The sequence below is a fragment of the Camelus dromedarius genome, chromosome 4, assembly GCF_036321535.1.
Source record: "Camelus dromedarius isolate mCamDro1 chromosome 4, mCamDro1.pat, whole genome shotgun sequence".
Taxonomy (NCBI): domain Eukaryota; kingdom Metazoa; phylum Chordata; class Mammalia; order Artiodactyla; family Camelidae; genus Camelus; species Camelus dromedarius.
The window spans coordinates 59,199,768-59,221,141 of record NC_087439.1 but is presented as its reverse complement, the minus strand read 5'-3'; the positions used below and the strand labels follow the sequence as shown (position 1 = coordinate 59,221,141).

Below are 21,374 nucleotides of genomic sequence, written 5' to 3'. Positions count from 1 at the left end.
ACTAAAGCACAGTATTGCTCATTAATCATAAAGACAGAGAGAAATGATAATTAAGCATATGACTGTGTTATCTCTGTTCCTAGAAAGAGACTGGAAGAAAAGACAAGACATCAGAAGAGCTCAGAACAGCTGAATGCTGGGGATAACACCCTTTTTGGAATCAAAAGTAGGACTTTAAAGATCTACGTAGATCAAAGAAATCCACTTGACTGCAAAATAATAATAATAAAATAATAATAATAATAATAATAAATTTCTAAGAAGCAATCCAATGATTTTCTGTTGTCTCCAAGACATACTTTACATTCTTCTTTAGAAATACATGTTTACCTTAGCACCAGGGGAACCAGGGAATCCTGCAGTTCCAGGGGGGCCAGGGGGACCCTAAAAATTGAGTAAAATTTAAAGAGCTCTTAATCAAGTAAAGGAAAGTTAACACTACTAGCAAATAATAAGTGACTATACACACAATACAGAAGACAATTATGCATATAAAAATAGTATTTATCATCAGAGATGAATATTACGTAGAGAAACAATGTGGTAAAATAGATCTTAGAAAATTTGGATTCCTCTGTGCCCGATCACTTCTGCCATAAATTCTGTGACTTTCTACCAGTTACTTAACCTTGAACTCTCATTTATAAAATAGAGATAGCATTATTACCTATTTTGTAGGGTTCTTTTAATTATCATATCCTGTAGTGGTCCTTAACTAGCATTGTAAGCACCATATGATGATAGCAACTGACCAAGTATCAGAATTCTGTTTACAGGCTTAGTGTTTCCAGATTGTTTCTAGATTTTATTTAGTGTCGCTCTGAATTAGATATTTATGAGCCATATTTAGTTCTGGGTCTACAACCCATATGATTTCAATATTCCATAATTTCATAACTTCACATCACCTTGAAGCACATCAGAGTTGTAGAAAAAGTTACTTACTGGCTGTCCATCACTTCCTCGAGCACCATCGTTACCTCGAGACCCCTGAAAAGAGAAGTTTGTCTCAAATATCTCCTTATTTCTGAAAGGCTGGTCACAAGTAATATTTTGACTAAAAGCCTGACTCAACTGACTTGACCTTTCCTCAAGTATATTAAAATCTGCTTACTAATTGTATACTTTCAGAGTTAAATGGTTACAATTCTTATATAAACAGCAATGATCTGATGCAGCAAGATGAGATTCTGTGTTTTACAGAACTGAATGTGAATTAATGCACATGTGCCAATCTAACACTTTCAAAAATTCTCTACAGATAATAACCGTAATATACTTATTTTCTTCCCTATAATTATGGCTCAAATTTTATGGAGATGACGTTCAGTGTGATTTTATAGAAAATTTCCTGCAGACTGGCACAGCCTGAAACTGACTGAGATTCTTAACTGTGATTTGGGTTGTAATTGTGTGATGTCAGTAAGAATACTCACTGCGGCTCCAGGAAGTCCTGGCCGTCCTCTCTCACCAGGAGCTCCTCTTGGACCCTATAGAATAAGATTGAAAGTGTGGTCTTACTTTAAACTAGACATATATAAGAAGAGTTGGGGAGGCAGCGAGGCAAGTTTTGGGTTAGATGGAAGTTAATAGTAAAACTGAAAATTACATGATAAGAAGCATAATTACCATGGGTCCAGGAGCTCCATTTTCACCTGGAAGGCCATTTTCACCCTAGAAACACATAAATTTGTTACCAATTTGTGTAACAGGAGAAATCTATAGTTTTTTAAGCAGCATATTGTGAAAAACCTATGGGAACCTAAGAAAAAGATTACCTTTTAACAATATTAATTTTTTGTTAGCAATCTTATTTACTATAAATCTCAATTCTTGCATTTTAAAAACTTGAGAACTAAACAGAAGTAATCAGTATGTTACTTGGGGACACTCAGTCATTTCTAATCTAGACAGTTATCCACTTCCACTGAAGTTTTAATAGAATACCTCAATTAGTCGCTGTTATTTAGCTCCTAAAATGCAAAATTTAGCTAAATTTTAGAAAAACTTTTAAAGCCCCAAATATAAATCTTATATATAACATAACACTTAAATGAATTTGTTGATGAAAATACGATTTTGTTATGATTTACCTTTAATCCAGGAGCACCTGTTTCACCTTTTTCTCCATTTCGTCCATCAAAGCCCTATGAAATACATAAAAGTAGAAGAAATGTTAAGATATGTTAACAATTTAGAATGGTTGAAAATGTTACATTAAATTTTTTATAACTAGCTTTTAACCACATAGCACTATTTTCAACATGGACATGAATAATTTAAAACTTTAAAGTGCATTGAAGACTTTGAACCTTGATTTTATAGTAAAAAAAAGTTGAACTAATTAGAAAGTAAAATTTAGTGCAAATAAGAAGTTCCCTTAACTGTAGTTGCAAATATCAGTTTCATAGATTTTATTTCTATTAAGTTGATAGATTTTTGGCTCAGTTGGTTGACTCTACCTAATGTTTTGCATAGAATAAAGTCATTTGAGTCAACCTGTAAATCATACTGACTAAGTCAATGAATAACTCTCAATAACATATTTTTATTTTTTCTGACAGTAGTGATAAGAAACTTAAATTATTCTTTCACAAGTATTTTCCATACACTAAAACCAGCTTTATTACTTTCTGTAAAATAACTACTTGGTCTGGTCAACTAATAAAGTTGATAGACTTAGAAAATCAAAGCAACCAGTCAGAATCAACCATTTGTGGTACACACTCAGTTGCATAATGAGATTGGGTAGGCAAGTAAATACAGCCAAGTGGAATAACTGATAGTCAATTTAGAAACTCCACTTACTCTGTGTCCTTTCATACCAGGGAATCCAGGTATGCCAGCTGGACCTTTGATACCCTAAAAAATAAGAAAGAAAAAAGATATTAATGAACTTTCAAATAGACTCACGATCTAGTAGTAAAATGCCTTCCAGTTTTGAGTTTAGTTTAATTTAATTACACAATAATTTTCAATCTAAGATCACTGTGATTCCTCCAACTAATTCACTGGATGCTGAAGACTTACTGGAGGGCCAGGCAGTCCTCGCTCTCCGGGTCGTCCGGGTCTTCCTGATTCCCCCTAGATGGAGAAATACGGAATGTATAGAAACTTGTGTAAGAGAAAACACATCGTAGCCGATTAGCAAACTGATTACTTTGCATCTTCCTCACCAAGGACCCATGAAAATGGCTGGGCTAGACATATGGTTGTGAGAACAGCTTTCCTAGTAAAAGAAAAGGAGACAGCTTCTCCCACCTTGATATAAACTTATAAAAAATGCAGGCATCACTCAACACTGAAATAGTATGACCATCTCTCAATCCAATGAGAAGAATTTGCCATTGGAAGTTAAATAGGAAGGAAAGAATGGCATAATATTAATGGTGTTTTAAGTTTTCAAGTTCACTGACATCAGTTTCTTCATTACAAGAGACAGAGAGAAGAAGCTGCTTCTGTAGTTAAGTGGTATATTCACTGGATGAGTCTTCTTGACAGTCAATGGCATATTTAGGGGTTTTGTTAGTTTAGAATTCAAAACACGGTATATGTAGCAATGCAAATACTATATAGCTATTCAAAGGTTAATATGAGCTAAAAAGTCATTAAGATATCAACAATTTCTTTAGTAAGTTTTTTCTGTTTAAGATTCTAGAATATGGGATATACTATTTAGAATATTCCAAGTTTAATTTTGCTGTATCCCCATTCAGTCATTAAAAACTTACATCTTTTCCGGCAGGACCAGATGGCCCTATAGCACCAGGAGGTCCTGGAGGGCCCTAAAAATAAGGAAATAAAAAATAAATATACATGTAGATCTTTCTGTTACAATTTATTATATATGTGTATTACTAGAAAAAAACTTTAAGAAAACACTCTCAATGTTTCTCATCATGAAAATGACACATTGAGTTAATATTATACTATTTTATAGCCAATTTTTACTGTTTATTAAACTTATTTTTGTAAAAACTAAAAGTGTCTTGTATCTGTATCTTATATCACATTTATATTTTTATAAACCCAAATGCACTTCTACATTTTTGAGATATTGAACTTTTAAATACATAGATATTTCTAAATATTTTGACATTTTAAATTAAGCTAACTTTACCTTATTTACACAGCATGTTTTCTTGGGAAACTCTTTTAGTTTATGCTTATTTTTACTAAATTAAGCTTTAAAAATTATATTTCAGAAGAGTAAGCATGCTGGTGAACTGAGTGACTACAGAAAAATTAAATCTATATTTAAGAGACAGAGAATTTGCATTCACACTAGGAAGTGAACCTTTGTGGTGGCTAATTAGTCAGAGAATTCCTAGATTGAAATAGGAAGTGTCTCTAAGATATCTAAACCTTTAAAAGAGTCCAAAAGATCTTTGAAACCAGTTCAATTATCATAAAAATACAATTTATTATTTTAAAATGTGAGCATAAATTTAATCTCTACTTTGTAGAGTCTTACGGTTATGTTTCAGAAAAGGAGGGTGGTTTCTATATAGACATGTCAATTTGTTTAATAGAGATTGAATTGTTACTTACTGCAGGACCAGCTTGCCCAGGTTCACCAGGGGGACCTTGGTATCCTGGAGAACCCTAGTGGATAGAATAACATGTAAATATTTTTTAATTAACTTAATCTTCATATGATTCATTTACATCCTGAATGGTTGTTACAATTGGTATTATGCATGCTGGAATGGCTAAGTTACAGTTAGGTCTGCATTAACTTGATTCATACAATATGCACGAAGATGAAATCACCACAAATGGCTATACTTACAGGGGCACCAGGATGACCAGATGCACCAGGGGGACCAGGTGGGCCGGGGGGACCCTGAAACATAAATTCGAAAGATAAGTACAAAATAAATGCATCTGAAATACACTTTATCTAGGCATCAGAGATGCCTCTGGAATGATACTGTCATCTTTAAAAATAAGAACAATATACTTCTCATTATGTGATAACTATTCATGGATATAACTAATTTTATTAGATTTAAATGAAGATCTCATCCCCAAAACTTCATTCTAAGTGAAATTCCCTCAGGGTTAATAAAAATTATTGGTAAATGTTACAAAATGTTAGCCTGAGTTTACCCAAAAGGCCATTCAGTTCCCCAAAAGGGCCTGAGATGCCCCCACATTTGGAAAAATCTACACAAAATACTATAAGAATCTTTACAATATCAAAATGATACTGGAACCAGTAGAGAAGCATCTTTTGCCTGGCAGCCAAACTCAATGTGTAGAAATATTTATCTGCATACTGTAAATCCCAGTTTCTAAAAGTAATGATGTAAATCAACCCAAAAGTTCCTAACTATATCAATGAATTCTGTTGACATAAAGGTTTATATAGGCCAACAATAAATTACACTTAAAACCAATTGATTTGTCATTGTTCAGAAACACAGATTAAGCTAGAAAATCTTCAGTTTTGTAGCATACTATTTATAAATACTGATAACAAATTTATAAACTACAGTTAAATTTTCTCTTGCAACTTCTTTTCTGGAATTTTAGTGGAATTTTTAGTTTTTTGTTTGTTTTTTAGTAAAAACTGAATATCTGATTGAAAAATAGAATTCATAATGTGAATGTAGCTGAGTAACACCAAGTGTTTACATAATATAATTTTCCTTCTGGCTTCAAAAGATACCAAAAAAAAAAAAATCACAGGCTCTAAAACTTCTAAGATCAATAAAATTCTCTTTTTAGAATTTATACCAGTTAAGGGTCTTTAGCTGGTCATTTAGATCTATTAGCTGAAATTTTGTTCTCTCTAGCTTTAGAAGTCACAAATATGGGGTCCAATGATTTGGCAGCAATCCTCCAAAATCCTTGGAATCCAGCTTCACGTCTCATTGACGCATACATACCTGTTTCTGGTGGTAAAATGAAAACCTTCCCTAAGGTTGGTGCTCCTAAGAGGCTGTTCTTCAACAAGGGTCATTTACTTAGGCACCATGCATTGTGGGCACGTGCCCAGATTTCAATGTTTTTTGCTATTTTCTTCTATCAAAACTCTAAGTCATTTCCATTGAGGGAAACCCTTTGGGTACAATGTGAATGGCTATCATTTACAGTAGCTGAACTTAAAGAGAATAAACTCTGGAAATCTTTGGATTTGATTATGGGGATTTGAGGTAAGATGAATTGGGATTTTGGACAGTCATCACTTGGATTGTCATCTAGAAAGCAGTGTTTCATTCATGAACGGACATTCAAAGAAGATTCTGAACAACTCAGGTGAGAAAGAGGGAAAGTGGAAGTGAAAAATAACAAAGTTTGGTTAAAATTAGGAAATATATGAGTGTGAGACCTAAGCATGAAGGCAGTGTGCCCCTGGTATGGGTGGTTGTGTAAAGAAGGAAGAAGTGGCAAAACAGGCATGAAATAAGAGGCGGTGAAGAAAAAATGAGTTAGGATAGAAAGATCATGATAATCCTACCATTTCCTTTCCCAGACTTAACAAAGAATAAGCTATTTTGCACAACTCTATAATAACACCGTATTACTAGAAGAACAACCATTCAAGAGTTAACCAAGTGGAAGGCTAAATAGTGCTCTAAAATGCTGACAAGCACTTGTACATACAGCTGGCCCGGGATAGCCTGCGAGTCCTCCTCCTGCCACTCCAGCCTTGACATCATATGACTCATACTGGGGAGAATAGTTCTGTAGCAAAGAGACCAGATAGATAAGATCATGTTGATATACAGATCATAGTTTTGTTTTGTTTTTTCAAAAGCATTTAAAAGAAATGCACACAACATATATTCACTGCTAGAAAGTTTTCTGCATGCCAGAGAGTGTGGTATGTATTATTTAATGATCTTGCTAATTCTATCTCTCTGTAACTTTAGATACTAGATATCCTACAGAGGCACTTGCTCATGCAATGCAGAAATCTTATAACTAATGTTAACCCTAAATAATTTGTTCCTAGCTCTTACTAAAAATATTGTTTCTAAGTGATATCCACAGCATTAGAAACATAAGATCATAGACTAAGGCTGAAAGAGCCTTGAGAACATATAATCTGACCTTTTCATTTTGGGCAGAAAAATGGAGATGTCAAATTACTTTCTCAACAGTTAATGATACCAGTAAAATTTATACACTTGATTTCTGATTAATATACCCTACAGATTCACTCCAAAATGAACATCCCCATAGAAAACAAGCACAAGAACAATAGAAAGTCTCATGTGCTTATTGGATTGTTTTGGAGATTGTTTTATTTTGAATTCTAGACCTTGCAATGGATTCTGTTTGGTACCAAGATAAGAATACGTTAGACTATAGCCTTTGCTTCCTGTTGAATTGATTTTTGAAAAGCATTAAAATAAAAAACCCATAGTGATTTGTATATGTGTTTTCTAATTTCTCCTAACTCCATGCAGCAGAAATTTTGTCTTATTTATTTGTTTGGTTATTTGTTTTACATGCAGAGTTAGTTGGTTGCCATGCTTTTCAAGAAGAGCAGGATGTGCTCTGAAGGCTTGGCAAGAGTAGTTGCATAGACAAATAATCCTGTTGACTTGATGTCATTAAGGAGTGTTCATAGCTCTTCAACTGCTTTTGGTCCAAACTTTCAGAGGCTTTACTATCAAGGTTATAAGGGTAATAAGGCACAGTTGCAGCAATTCTCTAGGTTAGTTCTTTGGGGAGTTGATGGTTCATTTCTCAAACATAGTGCATATATTTTATGCCTGCTGAGAAGTTGGGAAGTTTTGTAAAGATATAGTAGTGATAGCATTAGACTTGGAAGGAAAAGTAGATATTTATAAAGCATTTAGAATGGTGCCTAGCATGTGTAAGCACTAATAGGAATTTGTTAAATATATAAAATCAGAGAATAGATATAAGGAACCCACAGAAGTGAGATATAATATAGACTAAAGAACAGAAAATGAACCAGGTAGATTTAAAAGGGGCAATCTTTTAGTCTGAGAATTTCTCACCTGGCCAGTAGTAGGGCATGATTCACAGATTCCAGGAGGGCCGGGAGAGCCAGGGGAACCTGGCTGTCCTGGAAGGCCAGGATCGCCATTTCTCCCAGGAACACCAGGAGGGCCCTGAAAAAAAAAAATCAGAGATAAAAATCAATAAAACATTGAAAAATCCTAGTGATTTAGAATCATTATCAAATGGCAGCTTCTATGCTTTATAATATATGGAATCAGTATGGTACACTTTCTTGGGAATCTACATTTTTACCCAAATCATCTGAATAATCTCACTATAATTTATTCCTTTGTATACTGACATATATTTTACTTTTTCAGACTGATAATTGGGATGAAGACATTATACAAAGTTTGGGAAATCTGAATTTTGAACTGCACAATTATTGATTCTCAGTTTGAGTTACTGTGTGTCATTATTTAAATATATGGTACTAAAGGAAACATTTCAATGATGAAAGTTCAAATATGGAAAAGCTATTAGAAGAAAAAAAAAGCAAACTAATCAAGGATCTAATTTCATTCCACTGCCGTATGTTTACTTACTGGATCTCCCTTGGGGCCTTGAGGTCCTTGACCATTAGGAGGACGAGTGGGCTAATAAATAGAAAAAATATAGATTAAAAAAGTTACACAGCTAGAAACGACTTTCCCATGAAGTGTGTCCCAATTTCTTATCCTAAGTCACAACCAATCCCTGGTTTCAAACAGGAGCATTCACCTTTTACTTGTAATAGCCATATAATTGTTTGACATTACTTTCATTTCCTTTTAGGCTCCTATGACATTGGGACTACTTATTCCTGTGTTTAAATACGAATCTTGAAGATGTACAGATTTTCTTTAAACTCACAGCTGTTGGAGGCTGTGGGCAAACTGCACAACATTCTCCAAACGGGATCTCGGGGTTGGGACAGTCTAACTCTTGGTCATCACATATTATGTCATCGCAGAGAACAGATCCTGAGTCACAGACGCATATTTGGCATGGTTCTGGCTTCCAGACATCTCTATCCGCATAGGACTGACCAAGATGGGAGCATCCTCCTTCAACAACTGGAAAACAAGACAGATGCTGTGGAGTTTTGTATAAGCAAAAAAAAAAAAAAAAAAAAAAAAAAAAAATCCAAAAATTAAATTGCCAAGAACATCATATTCTCCCTACATAATTTGCTAAGTAGTAAGAGATTGTTTGAAATACCAAGTGTGTTTTTTACCATCAAATTGGCACACCAAGGTCAATTTTCCTTAAGGCCAGTAAGTATCTTAATTTTGCTTATAGTAAAAATTTAACACCAATGGGAAACCCATAAGCACTTAAACATTTGCTTATTAATTGTGTGATAGAAAACAAGTTTTTCTATCCAATTGCTATTCTTTGTTTTAACTATAGGTGGGAGCATAACTACAAGATGATCTTTGTCACTAACTCTGAAGACTTTCTGGATTTTATTAACTTAGTTGAGAAATTCAGGGGAAAGCTGAGCTACTTTTGGCAGCATTAAACTCTTCCAGATTGCTGGGAAAGCCTTAACAAAGCTTATTGTATGTATTGAATATCACCGCTAGCTCTGTTGGGCATTAGTAGGTCAACGTAATATGACATAATAAATTGTATATCCCATATGGATGTAAAGAGGTTTCCAAATCTTAAATATCCAAATTGAAAAAAAAGAAAGTTTTTTTAAACAAATATTGGCAAAGAACACATAAAAATAGTTGGGAAAAATATGAATCATGACCATGTGTATTTGTGGCTTAAAATGGTCAAAAATGTGCTGCAACCAAAATTTTAGACTTGCTTCCTAATTATATGTAAGGTACTGAAATTTCAGCAGCTATTAACAGTGAATCAGCTGAGGGGTTGCCAAAACAAAACCTGGTCTCAATTCCTGAAGCATTAGCTGTGGATTGTGGTTGAATACAACTTAAGTTCCTGAGGATTACTATGAGAGCTTCCCAGGATTTGAGTAAATAAATAAGACGTTTCTAAACATCTGCAAAAAGTTTTGCAAACAACAAATCATATGCTTGCTCAGTATTTGTAGTTTTGTGAAACAATGAAATTTTATTTTCTCAGAGCGAAGATTTGTAAAAATGTCTGCGGAAAAGAGGCCTGCTTGGGAGGAGGCAAGTGGTTTAACTACATCTTTTGGTGTCTTGTGGCCAAGAGGCCTTTGAGAGGGTCCTGAGATTTTTCCATCTGGGTATTACATACAGCTGCGAAGGTCACCTTTTCAAGTTCCCCTTTTTATATCCTCTTCACATCTGAAGTTATGCTAAATATTTTGGGTTTAGAGGTTTAGCTGATTCAGTAAAAGTTCACTCAAAAAGGAGAATTTTAGAACCAATGGACTCTACAGTATCCCTCCAGTCCTCATTTCCATTTCTGTGTGCAGATACAACTTTAATGATACGGTTCCACACCCTTGATGGATTCAAGAAGTTTAAAAGTCCATTCTTACTTGTTACAACTACTCAGTGTGGCTTACAGCTAATGAAAGAAATCATGGTTGTTTCCCTGCAATTTTAAGTAGACAGAAAGAATCTGTTTATTTTAAGAAGTTATTTTAGGTCCTCCTCCATGTTTGAGACAGATGAGAACATTGGAAAGAAACATCGTCTAAGCTTTTAAAGGAGAATTCCTTTATACTTCGTGAACATAAAAGCTGAATGCCAACATGCTTACATAATGAGAATGAAGGAGGCCTATTTAAATGGTGTTTTGAAAGGTATGCTTAAGAGAAGAGCAACCTTTTTCATATTATTATGAACAGTAATAATATAAAAGGGTCTAGGCACTAAACTCATTATTCTCTAGGCAGAACTGACATCTTATATTTAGGAACTAATTTCACTGGTTTTCAGAAAACGTCCGAAAGTTTTCATGAGATAGAAGATTGTTTAATAAAATTACATGAAATCCATTCTTCAATCTTTACATTGGCTCCCTTTTTTTAAAATGAACCATTTTAAAACTTCCTTGAAATTAACCCTATATGAAATGTTTCAACAGATTAGTTTTAGCTCAGGATTTTCCCATTAATAAGGTAGATCTCAGGCTTCTCAGCTTCCTTGAAAATATCACTAGTGTACAGAATGTGGACTGTAGGTAATAATACTGTATTGCATGCTTGAAAGTTACTAACAGAGTAGATCTTAAGTGTTTTCGCCACCACCACCCGCCTCAACACACACACAAAGGTAACTGTGAGGTGCTGGATGTATTAATTTGATTGTAGCAATCATTTCACAATGTATGTGTATATCAAATCATCACATTGTACACTTTAAATACATACAATTTTATTTGTCAATTATACTTCAATAAAGCTGGGGGGAAGCAAATGATACTATTAGTTTATACTAATGATTTTTTTAACTCTGTCTCTGGATCAAGAATATCTTTCTAGGGGGAAGGTATAGCTCAGTGGCAGAGTACGTACTTAGCATGCATGAGGTCCTGGATTCAATCCCCAGTACCTCCATTAAAAAACTAAATAAGTAAAATAAATAAATAAATGTAATTACCCCCTAAAGAATATCTTTCTATATTTAATGTAGGACATATTTTATACAAATTAGCTCTTGAATACTGATGGCATATTAAAGACAAATGAGATAACTGTTAAAACTAGGATCAAGCATCTCATATTTTAATTATCTCTTTTCCTATGTTCTTAATCTGCCTTAAAATTAACATAATTTTTTCCCTTGTGTATTCATCTCCCTATGTTCATGTTCATTGAAGGTATCATCATAAGCTAGAAACACAGTATTTTCCATTTGGCCTTCAAACTGTTAAACAAGTGAGCATAATATTGACTTATTAAAACTGTAAGTAAGTTTGTTAAAATTGGGTTAAACCCAATGTTATATAAATGAAAATTATTTAGACTTTTGTTGCCAAATTTTATTAGAAACCATGTGTGTTATGCTTTTTGAAACATGGAGGTCTTAGTATAAAGGTTGAGTTATTTTAGTGTACCATTTTTTATTTTTATTTTTTTACAATGATGTTGTTCTAAGTACAAGAGGAAAGTTGGAATGGTTGGAAAGTAAGAAGTAAGGCAGTTTTGTTGATTGCCATAACTCATTTCACATCCATTTGAAAGAAATTTGGCTGTCCTGAAAAGTCAGTTCCTGTAGAAACTTGTAGCTGAAAGTCAAGACTTTTCTCTGATGCTCTACCTCGCCACCCTTGTTGAAAGAATAGGGAGTTTTATGGAGTTTCCTCTAATTTTTAGTTTTGTGCATGACAAAATATGGTTGGCAATATGTTCTCTTGGAAGCTAAACTCTTACACAGATGTCTTGTGGTCCTCAATTTTAGTCCCACAGCCTAGATATACCTGGGAAAATTCATGGCAGAATAAGGAAAAAAATGTTTGTTTCTAGGAGGAATAAAATGCTCTAGTTAACCACTTGCAGCATTTAGAAATAAAACAGAAAATGGAATTCAGAAGCAATAGTTATCCTATATTATTCTCTTCTTTTTTTAGGTATCTAAATTCAGAGCAGCTTTGATTAAAAATATAAGTTAAATACTTTTGAAAAAATGTTAAATAAAAGACAAATAACCTTATATTTACTCTTGGACAAGTAACAGATTTCCAATTACTTCCTGTATTGTTATTGCTTAACCTAAGTCTCCCTGTACCAATTTGTAATTAATTTTAAACTCCACCTCATGTCACTTCCTGTTTCTGTTCCTTAGTGTAAAGAACAGTCCTGAAAATAAATTTATTGGTGGTCATACAAGCAATGTATTAGGCTAAATCATCTCCTGGTTTTATAACTGGGTTCTAAATTATAAAACAAAATGAAGCTAGTATATGACATAATTCACTCTGTTTCTTCTATTTCCTAGCTTTCTGTTTTGGAACTTTAGAGAAAAATAAAACCAAGGAACCTAATCTAACGTTTTTAGATGTTCTTATAAGCTTTCCTTTTTGCTGTTTTGGATTCTACTCTTCAGTGTTAACTTATGCTGATTTGCTAGATTTGCACTCTTGTGACTAAAAAATAATGCAAGTTATGTTTGTCTTAATTCCATTTTTGGTGTAAAAATAATAGGCCCTAAAACATTCAATCAAATTGTTAGTTTAGCTTGAGTGACAAGTTTAATTTTTTTTTCTTCTTTTCTTACTGACTCCTCCTCATAGAAAATGTGCTCTTTAATCTGCAAATCTAAAATTAATAGATGTGAAGTGCAAATTATCATAATATCATTTTCCTGTTACTGTGGAAAGTCAAATATTTTGCAAGTGTGAGTAAAGGAAGTTCATATAGTTTCCAACTGAAATATGTTTGGCTTTTAAGTGATTTTAATGTTTGGAGAGCATACATTTTTATTAAATATGTTTCTGCTGCTCATATGTTAATCAGAATATCTTAAAATATGTTAGATGAATTAACAAAAAGAACTGAAGGACATATTTATAGACCTAAATGGATGGATAGTTTCAATTTTGAAATGTTGTTTTGCTTATACTTGTCCCCACCAAACAAACAAAAAAAACCCCCCAAAAAACTCCAAAAATTTTATGAATTATCATTTCTAGGGGTTTCCTTATTTTATTATTTATACACATATGATTTTATGTCTCCAATTAGAAATTTTCTTTTAAGGTGATTAATATTTTGTCCTGTGAAAAGTAAAAATTATTAGAGAATTAGAATGAAAAGTATCATATATCTACAATCAGCAGCTGCATTGTAATATAATCTGATTCATGACAAATTATGGGAATACTGAGGAAAATATATTCTACTGGTATAACTGTAGTTGGCAAACATTCTTAAATTTTACATTTTTACAAAATGTTGTATCTTACTTTCCTTATCAATAAATAAATCATTAAGTATTTTATTTTCTTCCTTATAGTAATTTTACTTAACAGTGTTAATACCAGGTATTTAGTTAATAAAATTAATACCAGTCAGTTTGTAATCTGTATCTCCTATGCTGTAGGCACTGTTCTGAGTGCCTGCAGTTCTGTTTAACTTGATCTTCCCACGAGGTGAGTGCTGTCATAACCCTCACTTGATAGATGACGAGTCTGAGACAGAGACATTAAGTGATTTTTCCCAAGATTATATGATAAGGGGTAAAGCTAAGATCTGAACCTAGGAAAGCAGTCTCTAGATTTGATGCTCTCAGCTACTGCACTCTCTTCTCTTTCTGCAGTTTCAAGGACAGGGTAGGACTAAAGAAGTCAACTTCAAAGCTCTGCCCCTTTATGGTTTCTTAGTCCTGCAAGCTTAAAATCAGAATCTAAAAGGTAGGGTTTTTTTTTTCAAAGGAATAACATTCTTCTACAGACCATCTTTTCTGCCTACCCTCAAAACAAGAAGATAACATCTGGAGTTGAATTCTGTTGTTTATTTTCTCCTGACCTTAACGAAAAGGAGTTTTATCTCCAAGACCACCCTAATGACATCCAGACCACCAACAGGATTAACTGTGATGGGAATTTAGCACATGTTTTACTAGATACAGAGAAGCAGAATCCTAATGGCAGCAACAGCAAACAGATAAGGCCCATGTAGCCAGTGCAAAAAACATCCTTAGGGTGTCTCACTAAAGATGCTCATTTTCAGAAAATACAGTTACAAAATGATTCGTATTAATGAACCTCTAACTTCATTAAAAGGTTCCCATCTAAATTTGGACAATACGAACATACTAGGCAGCTCCAGAAAGTGGCTCTGATTTTAATTAACTTGCTAAACCCAGTTCCTCTTTGCTGTCCTCTGCACAACACACTCTATAGAAAACAAACAAACTTATTTCAGAAAAATAAGTGCCCTTTTGCTGAAGCAGTAATTACTTCATGTGAGTTTTCAAAGCAAATTTAACTTTTAATAGGTTCTGGACCCTTTGTCTTCAATTTTTACATCTTTGGGGCATTTTAATTTTTGCGCTTTTCTTTGAACTTTTCATTTTGTTCACCAAGACTACATTTTAAACAGCAGTTCTTGACCTCAGTCATGGAAAATACAAGGGTTTTATTAGTTAATCTGAAAGGAATCCATTTCTGCTGTGTTTTCATTAGGCACAGACAGAAATTCTAGTGGTTAATGTAACTCCCCAAACTGCAGTTAACAAATGATTTGTGTAAGAATTGCTATCTCACTTTTTCCGTTGTCATCTTGACATGAAACAGGCAAAGTTTCCCCTTTGAAAATTCCAGATTTTTTTACACCATACCACCCCCTCCTTTTTTTTCTCTTTCTTTTTTCTTTTGAGTGTGGAAAATAGCATGGACCTTTTTTCTAGGGAAAACTGTTTTACAAGAAACAGCCCACTGAGACGTTTCCAGAAAGTTACTGTAGACCTGGAAACTTTACAAATGTTCTTCATGTCCAGCAAAGGCAATAACATCTTTTATCCTTAAAACTTTAACTCTTAAGCAATCCACTTTAATCACTTCAAGGTGGTGACATCATTTGATGTTACAAAACGGAAGAACTGAGCTACATAATCTTTGGAACTGTGCGCTGGAGTCATCCATGTTGGAAACCATGGGGTTTCAGTAGATGGCACTCTTCTCCCTGAGTGACTACCCAAGGTCTGGCACGCAACTCTGGGTGTGGAACACGGGGCTTGGTGAGGGCTTTTAGTCTCAACGCTACTCCTGGAAAACTTACATCCAATGGTTCTTGATTTTTAAAAATCAGTCTGTAGGTAAGCCATCAACCCATGAATCTGAATTAGTTAAAAGCGCACAATCATGGTCTCTCCTCCTTTCCCAGAAGGGTTGCTGTGGCTTTGCTTTTTTTCTCTTACAAGACGGAGATGTTTACTCTCAGACTTTAATTGGAATATCCTAGTTACATATAGATAGATAGGTCTTGAGATCATCTGATGTTGAATACTATAGAGGTGGGTAGGAAATACAAAGTATCATGAATGAAAAACACAAAATTTTGTATCAGTACTTTATTTACTTGGAATTTATGTTATTACAGAACTGAAGATAATTTCTGGTTAAGTGACAAAAAAGCTTCCTACTTTAAAAGTAGATTTACCAATTCAAAGTGTTAAACAGAAAAAAACTATCTTTTTTTTTAAACTCTAGAAATATATTAGCTTATATGTTTTCTAGGACAATATACGATTTTTTAGTATCTCCTATCAATGACAGTTACAAAAATAAGAAAATTCAGATATTCTGGATTTAATGTATATTTTGTATTCTCTAATTACCTAAGATTTAACAAAATTTTGGTTCCTAGTTGTGTAATACCAGCTAAAGCCCTGAATCTGTGTTAGATGCCTACACTTAAATATGTGAGCAATTATGCATCCTTTCCTCTTAAAAGTATAATTGTTTCTAGTGATTTTGTGCTTTTTTTTCATTAGTTTGGTATGCTTAATTTTAGGGGCAACACAATCCAGAAAACTTAAATGTTGTTTGATCAGTTACAAATTCCTTCTTAAAACATAATAACCTGTAATAAGGAACTGATTCTCTCAATCCATTTATGGTGGACTTTAATTTTAAAATAATTAAAGGCCTACAGTTCATTATCATAGTGGAATTATCAGAGTAATAAAATATAACCTCAAATATTAGAATAATTTTAATTAAAATAAAGTTTATCTCCTTGCCCTGATGAAGCAATGCTGTTTAATAATATCTTTAAGAATTTTAATCTATCTAATAGGGAGAGACCAAAATACTTATGTCAAGTATTCTACAAAAATCAGAAATGACAAATATTAAAAAAATAGTTTCATGTTTTATGTGGAATAGTTATATATGAAATTTTGAATATGGCCATAACATTGAAGCCCATTTCCAAAGTCTTAGAATATTGTTACTATGTGTTTGTGTGTGAGGATGTGTGTTTGACAATATTTTACCAGTAATATACATATTTTCTTAGGAAAGTAGAGTTTAGTATTTGACATTCATACATGTGATATTTTTAAATCTCATGATAAAATACGGAATCCAGCTGGGTAACATTTTTGTTGGCATTGATTATGCAAATGTAAGTGTCTGCCAGCCACTAGGTGGCGAGTCTTTGTGCTTAAAATTTGGCATGTTTATAATCTACAGGAAATATAAAACAGACCATATTTCTCCATTGGTGGAATAAAATACATGAATTAAATAGAACTTTCACAAGATTTGTAAAACGATCAAAATTCTTTGTGAGGACATGTTTTATGCTCCAGAAAATTTGTGTGACTAGACTAGAAGTTAGTGTTCATTAGTGCTGTTCTGTTTCTCTCTGGGAACCTCAGGGCATTTATCAGAAACCCAGAACTAGATATGACTATTCTTGATGTGCTGTATATTTGACCACCTCCTATAACTTCCCCAAAGATAATCTACTAGCAAGATTTTTTCTTTTTTTTGGTAAAACCTACAGGGAACATAAATTGTATTATCTTAAAAAGGTTAAACTTTTTTTTTCCATGACAAAAGCAGTAAGCTGCTTCTTTCGAGCCTAAAAACATGCAAATATATCAGGAAAATGTTATTGTTATTAATTTTAATCTGCAGCTAAAGAGAAAAGGGAAGATAAAAAGAATCTATGTGATATAAAGATCCTGTAAATATCAAACCCTTTTTTTTCCCCTTTAGAGTGGAGTGGAGAAGAAAAATAGCCATAATGATTATGAAAAATTGGAACCACCAGGCAATTACAAATATTTTGTCACTCTTTTGAACTCAACACCAAAGGTTTGCACTTTTTCCAATAAATGGGAACTTTGTGATTTTTTTTCCCCCCAGACATTAGGAGAATTTAAGAGCTTTAAAAAAGGTAAAAATCTTTCTTGAGGTGGGGGTGTAGCAGAAGTCATTTGGTATCCTACTCAAGGACTGGGATTTGTAGCATCTTCTGGGAGAATAGAATGGGGAGGGGGAGGGGAGAGGGACAGAGAGGAAGGAAGATTGAGAATTTAAGGGGAGGAAAGAGGGAGGAGTCAAGAAGAGGGAAGAAAGAAAAGAGATGGAGGCAGAGGGGGGACACTTGGGGATGAGGGAGGGGTGATGGAGGAAGGGGAAAGGGAGGAGGAGAGATGAGGAGAGATGGCCTTGCCTAGGAAGGGGGTGGGGTGACGAGTGGAAGGACGAAAAGGGGGAGGAAGTCCAGAAGAGATAAGAAGGTGGAGAAAGAAGGGGAGAAGGGGACTGAGGAGGAGAGGAAGTGAAGGAAACAAGGCAGATGGGTGTTTCTTTTCTTTTGTGGCCATAGGCTGAACAGAACTGAAGAAATGTCCCTGGGAGTTCCCCCCCCCACTTACATATTTGACCTGTGAGGACATTAAAGATATTTAATATTAAAACTGAAAAACTATTTTCAGACACTGCATTTGCCAAAACTATACATTTAAAAGTAAACATTTTTTATTATGTGCAAATAGAAATTGATGTGTCACGATTTCTTCTAGCTTCTTCAAATTTAGCCTTTAAATATTTATTTCTATGAAAACTTTAATTCCTGTATGCTCAATATTTTCATGACGAGGAGAAACATATGAATGAACAGAAATCCTTTCACACAATCAAGTAATGAAACAAAAAGGGTTTTGAGGAAATTAGAAGATAAAAACCATTGTTTGCACTTATTAGAAAATACCACAAATCAGCTGTTGGAAGTCAGTACTAGTAGCTTTACCCTGTTTGCAGAAAAGTCAAGCATTCCTATTGAAAATGTTTTAATAAATATTCTCTTTATTAATGTAAATGCAGTTAAAATGTGGAACATGCAGAAAACACTCAACCCTTAACAATCAATTTTTAGGAAATAAGTGTTAATCCACCACGTAAGTGCTTGAAACACAATAAAAATAGGAATGATGAAACATTTTTACAGTTTGAACCCTTGTTACCTTGTTGCCATTTTACAGAAATATATTCAGTGAGTCTAGTAACATGTAGTATTATTCTTTTAGACTATTCTTAATGCATGCTAGTTTTTAAATGCATTATCTTACTGGGTAAACAATGCTTACTTAACACTCTACCCTGACAAAGAATCCAGCTTACAAAGGAGAGCATAAAAGTATTACAAGAGACCAATAACTTCCAGACCTCCCAGGGAAGCATTCCAAGATGTTAACAATCCAGGAGGGAAACTTTTTAAAGCTATTTTAAAAGTTTCCAGTGCCGTTAACATGAAAACAAGTTAGCGCAAGAACATCTTTATCCTAAGCAAGCAGAGAACTTTAAAATACAAAAATGACAATATTCTCTTTAAGCAAATGTGAAAAAGCAGCATTCTGGTCATTTCTACATTTCACAACCAGGAGCTTCCAGAGGAAATCAGCTTTTAGGAGACGGATTACCCTTTTCTACCTATTTGTAAGGAGAAGTAAAGACACAAACCCCATAAAGTTTCTTGAAATCGGTACCTACTCACCTTCCTGTTGTGCCAAAATAACAGTGGGATGAAGCAGAGCAAAAAGTAACCAGGTCCCCTTTTGCACAAAGCTCATCATGTCTAAATATCAGACATGAGACTCTTTGTGCAAAAAGGAGAAAAGAAAAGCAGTTCAAAGTAGCACCATCGGTTGTTCCCTGCCCTTCAGCACCGGGCCCGTCATAAAACTCAGCCACTGAGATTCCTGTGCTTTGGCCTTAAATAGGAAAAAGTTTGGCTTCCCTCACTTTCCAGCCCCTTTCTGAAATATGAGAGCAGCACCCATCCCCTTAGCAGTAAAAGAAATGATTAATATGTCTTTTTTCCCTTATGGAAGACACAACCCACAAAGTAAGAAAGACAGCACATCTGGAGCTTGTGTGCATCTGTTTATGTATAAGTTTGTTACATACTTTAGTCATATGTATGTTTGTGTAACTCCAGAATACACATGAAAAAGCCCTGCCTGGTGTTGTAATAAAGCATTAGACGTATGGATTTTTTAAAATCTCCCCTTATAACATTAGCGACTGCATAATTTTGAGAAATTGCTTGATGCCCTTTTCTTGGGCATGACTAATTTGCAAATCTGATCTTCCTAGAAGTTTTTTTCTCTTGGGATTTTGCCAGAATCCACCCTAACTCAATTTAAATAGGGAGCTGTAAAAGATTAACTGAAAGAAAAGCCCCTGTCCCTTTCATTCATCCAATCCCCCTGGGTCTTGGAAGTTCAGTTTTAGGCACATGTCAAAAGACTAAGCGTCTAAGGTATGTTTGAGTGACACCTTGAAAGTCAGATGCTTGTCTGTAACTCTTTCTATTTCTCACAAGTGTCTTTACCAGTGAAAGAGCGATTCCTTGTGAGATTTCAAATTTTGTGCTGCTTGTGAAAGATGAAATGGATTTTTCTAGAGCAAAATTTAGCCTTTTCAGTTCTTGACTTTGTAAGAAGCAGAAAGAGAAAGAGCTTATTGCGTGGAATATCAAAAGAGTACCAGAAGTTCTCATTTTATCTGGATTGGTGTAAATATTAAAATAAATATTTCTAAATTTAGACTTTCATATGTATAATTACCAGACCACATTCACATAGCTTTTCAATGTATTTCTGGATCTAAGGAGTAATTTCCGGGTCATATTTGAAAGAGATGCACATGCCATTTATTGGTCTTTGATATCTCTTTGCAAGAAAAATATGCTTGTCCACAACTGTAAGTTATTTCTAGTAATCAACAGAATTCTTTACACCCTCATCATCAATCCAGAGTTCCTTTATTCATCTCTGCATTCTCCTTGAGTTATTAATTCTAATCAAGGTCAACAGCATTTACTTCATTTTTTTTCATGTCAACTTAACCATGCTCCTCTCCATGCATATATGTGTTCATAAAATTTCCCCCAGCTGCCCCCAATTCATGGAAGTCACTTCTCTAATACCTAGTTCAAAACTTTTCTCCATTAAACTTGTTTTCCTCTTCTTTCTCTTTCTCCCAATTCATGTTACTCAGTTTTCACTCAGTTCTTGTGTTATTTGGACAATCCCAGGTGCACATCTCTTCTGTAAGCAGGGACAGTGGCACACTCCCCTCCCTACAGGCCCAGTGACAAAAAGCACAAGCCTGTCTCAATGTAGATGACATCATCTGGTGACAGGAAAAGAAGACTAGTTGGACCAATCTCTTTTGCATCTTCTGATTTTGGACTAAGGAGTCACGACTTGAGGGAAAAAAAACAATTGAACAGTCATGAAAATAAGCTTCGTTACTAGATCACAGTAGAGATGTTGTGGAAAAAACTGTTACATACATCTTTCTGTCCTCCAGTCAGTCATCTTCATTTTATACTTAAAAAAAAATCTTCCTGTGTTCAAACCAATTCAGAAACATGATTCATTTTTCTCCTGGTGTCTTTGACACTTGCATAAAAAAATTCATATATTTGTATTTATTACCTTATTATTTTTAAATGATCAATAAAGGTTGAACTGTGTTAAATTTCTTCATTA

General features: G+C 34.1%; 1 protein-coding gene across 1 annotated transcript in view; it reads right to left on the bottom strand.

Annotated features, from left to right (window-relative positions):
- COL3A1 (collagen type III alpha 1 chain) overlaps positions 1–19,567 on the bottom strand; it is a 39,288-nt gene extending 19,721 nt beyond the window's left edge. The window contains exons 1-15 of the mRNA XM_031451778.2: positions 19,370–19,567; positions 8,839–9,041; positions 8,532–8,582; positions 7,983–8,096; positions 6,613–6,693; positions 4,793–4,846; positions 4,552–4,605; positions 3,732–3,785; positions 3,031–3,084; positions 2,809–2,862; positions 2,094–2,147; positions 1,630–1,674; positions 1,437–1,490; positions 946–990; positions 331–384 (exon numbers count right to left, since the gene is read on the bottom strand). Of these exons, the coding sequence (XP_031307638.1) occupies positions 331–384; positions 946–990; positions 1,437–1,490; positions 1,630–1,674; positions 2,094–2,147; positions 2,809–2,862; positions 3,031–3,084; positions 3,732–3,785; positions 4,552–4,605; positions 4,793–4,846; positions 6,613–6,693; positions 7,983–8,096; positions 8,532–8,582; positions 8,839–9,041; positions 19,370–19,448 (1,050 nt within the window). The 5' untranslated portion in view covers positions 19,449–19,567. The remainder of the gene's footprint in view (positions 1–330; positions 385–945; positions 991–1,436; positions 1,491–1,629; positions 1,675–2,093; positions 2,148–2,808; positions 2,863–3,030; positions 3,085–3,731; positions 3,786–4,551; positions 4,606–4,792; positions 4,847–6,612; positions 6,694–7,982; positions 8,097–8,531; positions 8,583–8,838; positions 9,042–19,369) is intronic.
- Positions 19,568–21,374: the final 1,807 nt, after the last annotated feature.